This window comes from Hyperolius riggenbachi, chromosome 6 (genome assembly GCF_040937935.1).
Source record: "Hyperolius riggenbachi isolate aHypRig1 chromosome 6, aHypRig1.pri, whole genome shotgun sequence".
Taxonomy (NCBI): domain Eukaryota; kingdom Metazoa; phylum Chordata; class Amphibia; order Anura; family Hyperoliidae; genus Hyperolius; species Hyperolius riggenbachi.
Window position 1 is genome coordinate 285,714,652 of NC_090651.1, and position 12,825 is coordinate 285,727,476.

At 42.2% G+C, this 12,825-nt stretch overlaps 1 protein-coding gene across 1 annotated transcript in view; it reads right to left on the reverse strand.

Annotated features, from left to right (window-relative positions):
* Positions 1 to 1,182: 1,182 nt before the first annotated feature.
* The window catches only part of THY1 (Thy-1 cell surface antigen), a 36,278-nt gene continuing 24,635 nt past the window's right edge, over positions 1,183 to 12,825 (reverse strand). The window contains exons 2-4 of the mRNA XM_068240980.1: positions 11,397 to 11,452; positions 9,649 to 9,996; positions 1,183 to 5,940 (exon numbers count right to left, since the gene is read on the reverse strand). Coding sequence (XP_068097081.1) covers positions 5,834 to 5,940; positions 9,649 to 9,996; positions 11,397 to 11,433 — 492 coding nt within the window. The 5' untranslated portion in view covers positions 11,434 to 11,452 and the 3' untranslated portion in view covers positions 1,183 to 5,833. The remainder of the gene's footprint in view (positions 5,941 to 9,648; positions 9,997 to 11,396; positions 11,453 to 12,825) is intronic.

Below are 12,825 nucleotides of genomic sequence, written 5' to 3' on the forward strand. Positions count from 1 at the left end.
GAACAAAAAATTCTATGTTCGCAACATCTCTAATAGAGAAATGAATCATGAGACAAGTCGAATAAGGAGATATAAACCATGAATTAACTCACTTAAAGGGAACCTTAACTCTAAAAAAAAAGAGTTTTACTTACCAGCCCCCTGCAGCCATCCTGTGCTCTCGCAGTCATTCATGGCTCCTCCGCTGCCAGCTAGTTTCGTTTTTGCCGACTGGGAGTCATCCGGCCGCCAGGCGCCATGTGTAAAAACGTCTGCATGGTGGCCGGCCAACTCCCAGTCGGCAAAAACAAAACTAGCTGGCAGCAGGGGACCAGAGGAGCCATGAGTGACTGCGAGGGCACAGGATGGGGGCTGGTAGATGCCCCAGGTAAGTAAAACTCATGGTTTTTTTAGAGTTAAGGTTCCCTTTAAGAAGAGATAAATCATGACTTGAGTTAGATAAGGAGAGACAAATCATGACTTAAAGTGGTCTGAAAGTCAGCATTTCTACTTTGCTCTAAAAGATTTCTTACAGCTTTAAAGCTACTATCCCAGAAAAAAAATTGTAGCAGAACATCATTGAAATAGTTAAACACAGCACTTTTTCCTGCTACACAAAGGCTATTCAACTTCAAATCCAGAATGGAGATAACAGTATCTTTGTTTAGATTCCAATATTGCTACATTAGTGTGTAAACAACTGAAAACACTCTGTAAGAATTCAGAACAGCTCAGAAGATTTTAATATATAATACAAAGCAGCTGGAATAAAATGCAATGGCAGCTTTCAGGGCAAGATAAACTACACTTTGGAAACATGTAATCTGTAGGCAGACAAATATTACTTGTGCACAAAAGCAAATATGATAACTGTAAGAGTAATAAAAAGTAGGAAACACATTTTTATTGAATGTTATGTTCGAATTTCAGACTACTTTAAGTTAGATAAGGAGAGATAACTCATGAGTTAAGCCATTTAAGGAGAGATAAATTGTGTTAATAAGTAAGGTGAGATAATTCAACAGAAAAGTTTTGTGATTTGTGAATCAGCCCCTTGGACTGTTCAGTCATTTGTAAGAAACAGTGGAAATAAATAAATTATATTTTCAAGTTTGCTTTAAAACACATTTTTATTGTGATATAACTGAATTTAAATGTTTTACAGAGAAAAAAATAAAAATAGAAATAGATAAGATAGTCAAGTAAAAATGTTATGTACATGTGTGAGGAAATAAATCAAGGGTTAAAGGAAACATAGCGTATTTGTGTATGGATATTATATTTCCTGGTACGAATACAGTGCATGTGAGATTACAAATGAGTAGATCATTTTCATAGACAATACAAAGATAACAATTTGACACGAGTGAATAATAAAAGCGATCCACTCTGTTAACAGTCCATTCAGTCCAGCATTGAAATTCCCGAGCTTTAAATTGGCAGTAATTGAAGCTGAACGCCAGTCAAACATAAAAAGACACCATTTATTCCAGCTAAGCTTTAATAAAATACCTTAAAACCCTAACACAGCCATGAAAAACATCAAAGTATAAAGCTTGTACTGACCAGTGTTGCCAACCGTCGGTAAATTTACTGACAGTCAGTGAAAAAGTCAACAAATTTGGGCTGTCAGTAAAGTCCGTGATAAACTTTGTGGTGTCAGTAAAAAAAAACCTTCCCCAGTAGGTTACAGCACTTACTGCTTATCCGTTCATGTATCACTCTGGAATGTACACTGCACTAGTTAAAGGTGGCCATAAATCTGTAGACTTGGCGGCCAATCGGCCATCAGATTAGATAATTATTATTGATATTATAAAAATCGGTGCCACCAAGAGCATGCGCAGTCAACAATTAGACTCATTTTGGGCCAAAATTGGTTGTATGTCTCAATCAGAAATGGTGGAAAATCTCAGGTTGACATGATGGATCGGGTGTGCAGTGGTAAGGGCTGCAATAATTGCAAACAACAAATGTGACGGAAATCCCCTTTTGCACCCCCCAAATGTAGGTGTACCAAAGCCCCCCCATCCCCCTTCTCCCGATGCCATGCTTTAAAACTTTATCTGTCTGGCGTCCACCGCTGTCTTTGCATTCTTCTTCCTCATTCACACCCCATGTGGTTGCTGGTGTATTGCATGTGGGGAACGTGTGTGATATCTTTAATTTAATTTCAGTAATATTAGATGTCAGTTAAAAAATGTTCTGTCAGTAAATTTTTTGAGCTTTGTCAGTAAAAAGTTTTTTCCGAGGTTGGCAACACTGGTACTGACTAGTCCAGCACTGCTCTGAAACTCTTACTGTCCCACCTCCCACAGCTGTTTTCTAGAGGTATGGTGGGTGAAGCCTCCTCCCCGTTGCCAGGCAGCCATCTACTCTCTGATAGGACTGAATTAGAGAATATTAGCAGGAGAAGAGAAAAGTTGCAGGGCAATACTGAGCTAAACAGCACCAGCTCTCTTTGAGGTTTTTTTTCTGACTTTACTAGGGATTTAATGCACAGCTTAATATGTCACTCGTATTCTGCTGATGGATAAAGGAACAGCATTATTCTGCCATTCTGTGAGCTTTCGCCTTACAAGCCGTTACCTTAATACAGTAATTTACTACAGCAACTGGTGATGGGTCACATGATGAGTACAGAGAAGCAGTGTAAATGGCATATATGCTCAAGTACAATCTGGAATACATTAAATTCATTCTAGGTAACGACAATCAATAGTTTCACTAATATTCTATCAGTTCTTTCTATGATCTAATATAACCCAGGGTTTTACATTTTTACAACTTAGAACCAGACAATTAAAAAAATCCAGTCCAGGTTTGCTGTATCACTTAAAGTGGGATTATATTTCTGAAGCTAAAATTTCAATAACTACTCTTAATTACATAAAAGAACATTTGAAAGCATTCCCAAGTAAAGACGCAAGCACAGGGAGATTCTTGCCTTAGCCGATGACAAGAAATAGGCAAGCCTGTACTACTCTCTGCAGTGAAAATACACAAATTTACACACAGGGAATACTTGGGAATACTTTTAAATGTTCTTTTATGTAACTAACAGTAGTTACTGAAATTTTCATTTTAGGAGGCCCACCTTCATCCATCTTACAAGCTTTTCATTGGTGCTGGGCTAATAATGAACACCTCTATACGTGCATGTAATAATAGTAATTCTTGACAAACTGTTTCCTTACTTTAAATATGCCTCTCAGATACAGCAGCTGTCGCTGGTTGGTTTGGGGCATCATATCAATACAGTGCTTGGGGCCCCATGTAAAACTTGGACTGAGGCCCGAAAGGCCTTCGTTACGCCACTGAATCCTTGTAAGCTGGCAAGAGCAAGGTCCTCCCCCAGTATTTCCTGTTTCTGTTGTACTTTAGCAAATGAACATGTACCAGTATGTATTTTGCACTTGTGTTGCTGGCTGTTCTGATTGTACAGAGTGGTGGACCAGTTGTGTATCTAGGCTCCCACTTTACTTGTTTCGTACTCTACACAGTGCTGTGGAAGATGTTTGCGCTATGTAAATAATAATAATTGTAACAATAATATTGATTTCTATTTAATTTATCCTGCTTTTGCACCAGCCCTTTCCTTATTTACACATGTGCTGCCCGGGTCCTGGCTAAACTGTGTACACTGCGCTATGGAAAGGGGAGGAGCGGAGGACTTGCAACCAGCAGTTCACTACAGAACCTCCCTCTAAAGTTCCTGCAGAACAAATAGAGTCAAGTGAGGGGTAGGCCAGCAATACCGGAAACCACCTGTACACACTTTAGATCTCCTGGTGACACAGTCATGAATGATCATTCCAGTCAAGGAAAATTTAGGCAAAAGCTTAATTCTGTAGATACGGACATTTGCTGATAAATTGTGGAATATAAGAAGTTTACCATTTTCTCCATAACTGTTGTTTGCGTAGTACATGGTTTTATGTGATAAGCCTTGCACATGCAGTAGATGGCTTACGGCCCAGATGGCCTGTTGTTGTGTGAACAGTGACCCTACGCCCTCCATGAATCATTGCCAGGACAGCCAGAGTGCTGGATCATCTTGTCCTAGAGCAGGCCAAGGGCTTTGCTCTCTTCCTTACATATCCTCTCTGGCATGTGCTCCACATCATCCCTTCACCCACTCAGGCATGTGCTTCACGTCATGCCTACTCCCACTCTATAGCAACAGTACGTGTTGCAAGTCTCTAGGTTTGCCACACATCTGTACAGAACTTGGCCTCGTACTGAAGCTTGAGGGATCAAGTCCTGATCCCTGCTGGCAACAATACTCTTGCATGACACCTTTATGCCCTATCGAACCGGAAAAGATAAGGCAGCAACAAGGTTTTTCCTTTTATTTGTATGACAAACATGAAGAATATTGTGCAGCTACACAACTTTATTCTCAAGTTCCTTTATCAACAAAGACATCATGCTGTATAAAAGAACTGCAGTCTCAAGGTACACAAACATCATGTCTCACAAACAAAACTTAGTTCAGTATGCTATGAAATGTGAAAAGGACACTTTGTCGTGGAGCTTAAAATGACACGTACGGTGTTAATACTTAGTAAAAACTGAAGATCAGGTAATGATGTCTCATGGTGTTCTCTCTAGCTTGGTCTATGTAATCCGCTGGAGTTGGGCCATTGCACTATCACTGCAGCCTGGCTTCCTTCAGTGCCTTCTTGGGAGAGGGGAGAACAGTATTATTCAAACCACCCTTTCATTGTTATCTATGTGAAAAGGCGTGATTGTAGCAATGGAAATTGGGGACATATTGGGGACATGGCGTGGGTGGCTGTGGGAGTCGGTGGGCCTGCTTGTTAATAAACTTCTATCCCGTTGTTCTGTATGGGAGGCAGCCTGGGCCTAAAGGCGTGTACACACACACCATATTTACGCAAATGGCGGGTCCGCCAGACCCTCCCGCTGGGCGGACGGGTCTAGCAGACCCATCATTTGCGGAAATATGGCGTGTGTACGCGCCTTAAGAGACAAGTGTGGTATCTGGACACTTAGTAACTAGGTCAGTGCAGGAAGGAGCATGGCAGTCCACTTGATAAACATAATCAAATTGAGCACACCCATAAGTGTGTTTAAAAAGAACCCGGGGCGAAAAACATAACCCCCCCCAAACAAACAAACGTACCTGTGCACAAGTGGCTCTGGCTCACTTCGCAGACACAGCCATACTCCCACAGGAGCAATACGGCCATGCTAATGCCTGAAGAGGAGGCTGCCTGAGGCTCCTATCAACAAGCCCTTGTTAGTAATCTTCAGGGGGTCCATATTGGGCAATGGGAGACCAGAGGACAACGTGGGAAGACTCTATAGGATCCAGATGCTTTCCTCTTCTTAGGTTTGCCTCGGGTGCACTTTAAGGGGAGCCCTGGCAGACACAGGGTCCTTATTTCTATTAGGTTAGATTAGCAGTAGGGGGAGAAGTGGAAAAAAAGAACCTTCAAAACGGAATATGAGCTTTAAATGTAAAGAATTAGCACACCAACCAAGCCAATCACCTTTTCAGCATGGAGTCAGCAATAGACCCTTCTATTTCCTCTCACTTCATGTCTGCTTTAAAATGTGAGTATTGCAGCCTCTATAATATCTTACCAGGTGACCATCACGTCCAAATGTCTCTTTGCAGTAATGAGCCTGGTAAACACTTGAAGCCCACTTCATGTTTGTTCTTGTTGTCTACCAGTGATTACTCGCTGTCCCTATAAGTATAGAGCATAGAGCTTGTGGCAGAGACCGAAAACACTGAGGACAATACACAAGGGTTATTTATGAAATGATGTGAAATTAGCACTCACTACTCTGTGGAGAAAACAGCCTTTCTAAAAAAAAGCAATCAGTAGAATACGAGGCCTGCAGCTTGGAGGACCGGCAGAAAGACGAGCAGAATAACAAGAGGCAACTGTGTACGAATGGCCATTCCACCACATCTCTCCAATTTGTCTGTAGAAGGAAAAGAAGTCATATTCAGATGCATTGTTCAGTCCAGTATAAAAAGCTCATACAAAAAAACAGCCTGTTTATTATATGTATCTACATGCCCTATTCAATAGCGCCCTTGTCTTTAGGCTCCAACATCATAATGACTCATATTCAGACAGTCGCTACATCAGTTCAGTTTGAAGTTGTACAATGTTGAAGCAGCAGCCTTCACCCTACTGCATGTATATTTTTATTCCTCTCAAATCCCCCAGCCCCTCTTACTTTACCAGAAAAGCAACAAACCACCTGCAGCAGTAAGAGGACGGTAAGAATTGCAGCTGGGTATTGATGAGCTAGTCACCACTGATTCGGAAGTGAAGTATTTCTTGACATTGTGAAGACATGCTGCTTGATAAAAGCTATCTGTAACAGGATTTATTTTTAAATATGTCTATAGTGTTACTTAGCATAGTCAGTTAACCTTTTGCACACTCACATGCAAATGTTCACACAAATGCTTTCACAGAAATCAATCATCCAGGAGCCACTGCTATCCCTACAGCTACGTTGAAGGCCGGGGTCTTGGTACAAAATAATATATTCTCTTGCGTAGTCACCTATCCTGCACACCTACGAATACAGGGGTACCTCTGCACAGTGTAGGGGACTATGCAAGAGAATATTTTTGTACCAAGACCCTGACTTTTAACTCGCAACTAATATGCTGCAGGGGCAAACCTAGGATTTTCGGGGGGGGGATTCCTGAAAGCTCTCCCTAAGCCACACACAATGCAGTAAAATAATAGGGTAGGACATTATGCTGGGTACACGTAATGCAATTTCCCGACCGACGAACAACAGGATAGATCAGGAGCAGTTTGGATACAGATAATAATGAGGACAGCTGACATTGGTAATGAAGGGGAAAGTGAAACATTCACACAGCAGGGCACAGAGCTGTGCTCATACTTGGCTCTGCTAAGTTCCCCAGAGCTGCTCTATGCTCTGTACACACACTGCTGCTCCATGCTCTGTACACACACTGCTGCTACATCCAGAGTCAACTGTAGCAGGGAAAGAAAGGGGGCAGTGCTGTGAGCTGCAGGACACCTGCAGATATTCTGGTGTATCAACTTGTGCCTGTCTGCAGACACTGCACTAGACCTGGTCTGAGGGGGGATTCTGGGCAGCTGTAATCCCCCTCCCCCCCCTGCATTTGCCTATGTGCTGAAAGAAAAAACCTACACCCTCACTAACCCCAGTTGATACAGGCTGGGAGCACACTTTGCAGAATTGCACGTTTTTCAGGAGTTACAGTAGACAAACACTGACTTAAACATTTATAAATTAATATTGTAAAACAGTAAGTAATTTAATTGTATTACATTATTTTTCACCACGTGATGAGAGGTGGCAGCACGCCAGCCAAGATGATAGGCAGGGTGTGCCAAGGCTATCCGGTCACCAGACGGATCTTCAATGGTAGCAAATGAAGCCGGCACCATCCATAGTCTGAAATGTGAACAAACATCTGCCACAATTTATACCCCTACAGGTATTAACATAACCAATCATAGGGTGAGCGGATAATCCATCCAATCACAGGCCACTAATCGCTATGCGGACCTGATGGGAAACTCATGTACCGTATTATGGACCAATGGCGAAAGAGAACGCTCACCTGTATGCAAAGTGTCCCCCCAGGTGGATACCTGTGGGGGTATAAATTATGGCAGATGTCTGTTCACATTTCAGACTGTCACTACTTATACTTGTGATGGTCTGTATTTATGACTAACTAATAAGAGAGCATATAATACATATGGAGGTGCCGGCTTCATTTGCTACTATTATTTTTCACTACAGTTCGGCTGGGTTCACACATTAAAGTTCCAGTCCTGTCCTGTCAGTTTGCTCAAGTTTTCTATCAGTTTTACCTGAAAGGAAAGAAACTGTACACATTGTATGTGTGAACCCAGGCATAGAGAACGGATCCAAAACTGAGACAAACTGACCGGACAGGACTGGAACGGAACTAAAAAGTGACAGAAACAAAGGAAAAAATAGATTTACAGCCAGGGGCGTAACTAGACTTATTAGGGCCCCCCTGTGAAAATGATAGTATGAGGCCCCCTTGGTCCCTGAACCCCATTCAGGTCCCATGATCAGGAGCCCATGAATGGCAGCAGAGAGTGTTCTGCTGTGAAGTAGCATCTGGAAGCAGGAAATAATTACACGTTCCTGCACACGATTTTTGTGAATGAACAGGGAGGTTTTTTTGCTAATTGGCTGCACTTGTGGTTGGGGAGATGGAGAAGGAGGGGCTCCAAAAGGCTCCAGGCCCCCCTGCAATGGCAGGGGTTACAGGGGTGATTGCTACTCCCATGTTTACAGCGTATTTTTCTCTGAGACAAATGTACATCTCATATGTATCTTAAATTTCACAGCTTTGCGCAATAGTGGACCTATGAAAGTCTTACTCATCTTCCCTACAACATATGCCTGAGCTGAGCTATTGCAATTTATAAACACATTTTATCAATGAGTACACAAAGGAAAAAATTGCTATAAAAGCAATTTGGATCAAAGCGCCAATGCAACAGGCGTGTTCATAGCTTAATGATACAGAGAATCACAGAGACCTATGTCTGCTGACAACACTCCAGGGATGATCAATGAGATGTAAATAATTCATACTTAATACAGAATTATGCAAATTTCGCGTGCAAATGTATGCAGCTTGAGGCTGGGTGCACACATAGCAGAAACGCTAGCGTGGCCGGAAACACTGCGTTTTATGCAGCAATGTTAGACTATGGGACGCAGAAGAAGCTGCGTTTCACTGCGTTTGTACAGTATGCATTCTGCAAACGCTGGTAGCATTGCATAATATGCAGGCTGGCTGCCAAAACACACATAATGAAAGTCTATGGTAACGCATATGCATTGCGTTTTTCATGCATTTTTTTAATACATTTTTAATTAAAAAGTAAAGATCTCTGATGTGTTTCCACTTCCTGATGTCTTACTAGTGATTTGCATAAATAAAAAAAAAAACTCATATAAAACGCATATGCGTTTTCCATTAGTGAACCGCAAGCGCATTAAAACGCATGCAAAACACATCTGCGTAAAAAAACGCAAAAGCAATATGCACCAAAAACGCGATAAAAACACAATAGCAAATTGCAAACGCATCATCCTAAGACGCTGCTTTTTCACACTATGTTATATCTGAACCCAGCCGCAACATGGACCAATCGAATTCTACCCTGCATATATTTGCATAATCCTGCATCAACTATTTGTTGGAGCAGAGTGTTTTGCACACACAGATAGGCACCCAGTATAACAAGTTAGAACTCTTTACTGAAGAAAAACATGCAGTGGTTTATCATACATGACCATCAGGAAATACAGCTTGCAACTGAGAGGAACATAGAACAGGAAATAACAATACTATAAAGATCATCATCACATTTTGACAGTGACATCTTGTGGTTGTTTTACTATACTGCAGTTTAAGGTAATAATGTTGTTACATCTCTAACATCATTTGCATCTCACTGGCCATCCCTAAAGCAGACTACAAATGCTCACAAGCAGTGGAACCCTGAACAATAGCAGTGTTTCATGGCAACCAACTATAATACCGGTGGTGACATCATTATTTTTTCTACAGGCATTTTTAATCATTCATGTACTTGTGTCTTGTGTTTGTTGTTTTACCTTTTTGGACATTGATTTTGGCTGTCTGATTAATAGTCAGGTCACTGGGAATGTTCAGAGTGCATTGATACAGTCCGACATCGGAGGCGTTGAATCGCTGGATGTGCAGCTGAATGAGGCTACGTTCCATACTGACACTGGCACGATTGTGATACTTGTCGGTGAAGAAGTTCGAGTTGATGGTACTGAGGATGGTCTCAGGTTCTCTGGTACGTGTCAGCTTGAATTCATATCGCAGTGGATTGTTGGTGATGTTTTGGTAACGGCAGTCAATCCGCAGCGTTGGACCACGTCCCATCAGACAGGCTGTGATACTTGTGATTTTCTGCTCATTGGTGACCTGCAGTGCTGAACAGGAATTAGGATGTGTCAAATGTGTCAAATAGCATGAAAAAAAAATAAGAATCAGGATTGTGGTGTCATAATTAGCAAATAGTCTTCCAAACAGAAAATTGCCAATATTAACCCTTTCAGGATTGTCTAGCTCCAACCTGTGATTGGCCTCTCTCCCCACTAATCCCAGGGATGGCTCTGCCATTGAGGCAAAGGGGGCAATCGCCCCAGGGGCCACGCTGCCTGTGTATTCTCTATGCTTGGCACATGTTATTTACATGCACCGAATGGAGGAGACACAGATGGTGGGGCTGAAGATGGAGATCTGGATGGAGCCGCCACCAGGACAGGTGAGATATTGCAACCAGCTACCAATTCTATATTTTGTATCATTCTTTGTATTTTGTCACTAATTATGTATCTTGTATTTTGGTGTACACCATTGTCTGTATTATGTACCCCATGTTTGTTTCTTACTTTGTACAGCACCACGGAATATGTTGGCGCTTTATAAATCAATAATAATAACCAGCTGAGCTACCAAACATGTGGGGCTATGGTCTGGCAGTGCCGTAGCCCAGGAGCTGACATTGATGGGGAGGTTGGGGCCCCCAAGTTACTTTTGGCCCCGGGGCTCCATGTGGCTTAAACTGGCCCTGCACAATCCCAATATGGAGAGTAGCAAAGCGGAGTAGACATGCATATGCAGAGGTATATGAGGCAGCACTGGTTGTATTGAAGAGGTGAGGAGCATTGGAGCAAGTATGTCTGCTCTGTTGCACTGTTCTGTATATGGAGAGAGATGTCATGCTAAAATGAATGCCTGAAGCAGGGCTTTAATTAAAAAAAAACAACTATACTATAAGATAAAATATGTGAACGCATGAACAAGATGTTCAATTAACCTCCTTAGCGGTATGCCCGACACTGTGTCGGGCACTCCGCTCTGTGGCCCCAGGAGTCCCCCATAAATAAATAATTGTCCCTAATGGCTGTAAATCATCTAGCTAGTACAAGGCTAGCTAGTGCAAGTGTCGGCCACCCCCAGATCGCCGCAGACCCCCCGCGATCCCCCTGTTTATACGTGTGTCCCCCCCCTGGATCCAGCGATCGCGCAGCCTCCCGGCACAGCTCCGGTCTCTCTACGGGGAGGATCGGGTTTGCGCATGACGTCATCTGCGATATTCTCCATAGTGAAGACCGGAGCTGTCCGGGAGGCTGCGCCGATCGCTGGATCCAGGCTGGGTAATGTATATATCGGGGGAGAGATTTCTTCTGGCTAGCCTAGTGCTAGCTAGATGACTTACAGTCATTAGGGACAATTATTTTAAAATCATGGAAACAATGTAACAAAACCTCCTGAGCGGCGTAACGCTCAGGAGGTTAAATAACTCCAATCGTTCTACTGGACTTACCAAAGTAGAAGGTCACCACTGCTGCAATGTAATTCATCTTCTTTCTTTGTTGACACCTGCATGGAACATGGATAATAACATGATATAGATTAAATACAGTATAATCTCACTGATATAGTAGAACTTTGTGTATAGTAATCTAACCAGACTGAAAACTAGCAGAGAAGCATTTGGCATCAGTTTCTCATAATTCGCCAAACACATTGGGCTTGATTCACAAAACGGTGGAAACTGTTAGCACGCTGTGAAAAGTGCTTCGCGCGAAATTTCGTGTGACAACAGTTATCGCGCGCAAAAATTCCCGTTCATGTATTAACGTGAAATTTTCGCACGTTAACCGTTGTGTTTGAGCAAAAAATTCACATTAACGTGCGAACGTGAATTTTTGCGTATGATAACCGTTTTGCGCGAAACCCGGTTTTCACGAGAAAATGCGCTAAAACGCGCAAAAAGTCATGCTAACAGCCGTGCTAACAGTTAGCACCGTTTTATGAATCAAGCCCATTGTGTTTTTAACCCCACAGAATCCAAGCTAACAGGATAATGGACTTCACTGACCCACCGCAGATGCAGCGAACATCCATCAAGCATGGAACTAGGCAATACACATTAATACAGAAAAATAACAAATGGCTCAAATAACGAATAAATATATATTAGCAAGTCTGCATATATATTTATCAAGAAACTAGCTAAAGCACAAGTAATAAGGTCGCATTGAACTACAACAACAGAACTATACAAAGTAACAAGGTGCCCAGCAGACCAGCGTACTGACAGCTATGACGGCCAGGGTCTAAAATGGGAGGCAGACTTTTAAACCGGCATCAGCCAATGGATGCAAGCATGCAAATTTCCACACAGCTGAATGGTAATCACTCAAACCTGAGCTGGCTTGATTACCATTTGCTAGCTGGCTGTGAATGCAAAGGACTCCCATAAGAAATACATGCAGTATTATGTAACAACACGCATGCAGGAAATCCAGGGCTATCTGGCCACAGCTCAGCTGCAACAAGCAATTGGTGGAATGATGACAGCGGGGTCCGTTAAAAATGGCGCCAGTTATCATAGTTAAAAAACGGCGCCCCATAGAGAACCACTATTGCTATTTATTTTTCGTTTTTGACAGCTAAAAAACGGCGCCGGCTTTAAAAACGAAATTTATCGTTTATATTTGTATTGCTCCCAAACGATATTTTTCGTTTTAACCCCTGCTTTGCTGCCGTTTGGAAAATATCTGCCCGCCGGCTTTAATGTTTAATAGCAAAGCCCCCTTAAAAGTTAAAAACACCAAATTTGCAGGGAATGTTAATAAGAAAATTGTGAACAAGAGGAAACATTTTTTTTTCAAAAAGACCTTATAGTTTTTGAGAAAATCGATTTTGAATATTCTTCTTCTGACCATGGGAAAATTAAACGCCCGCCG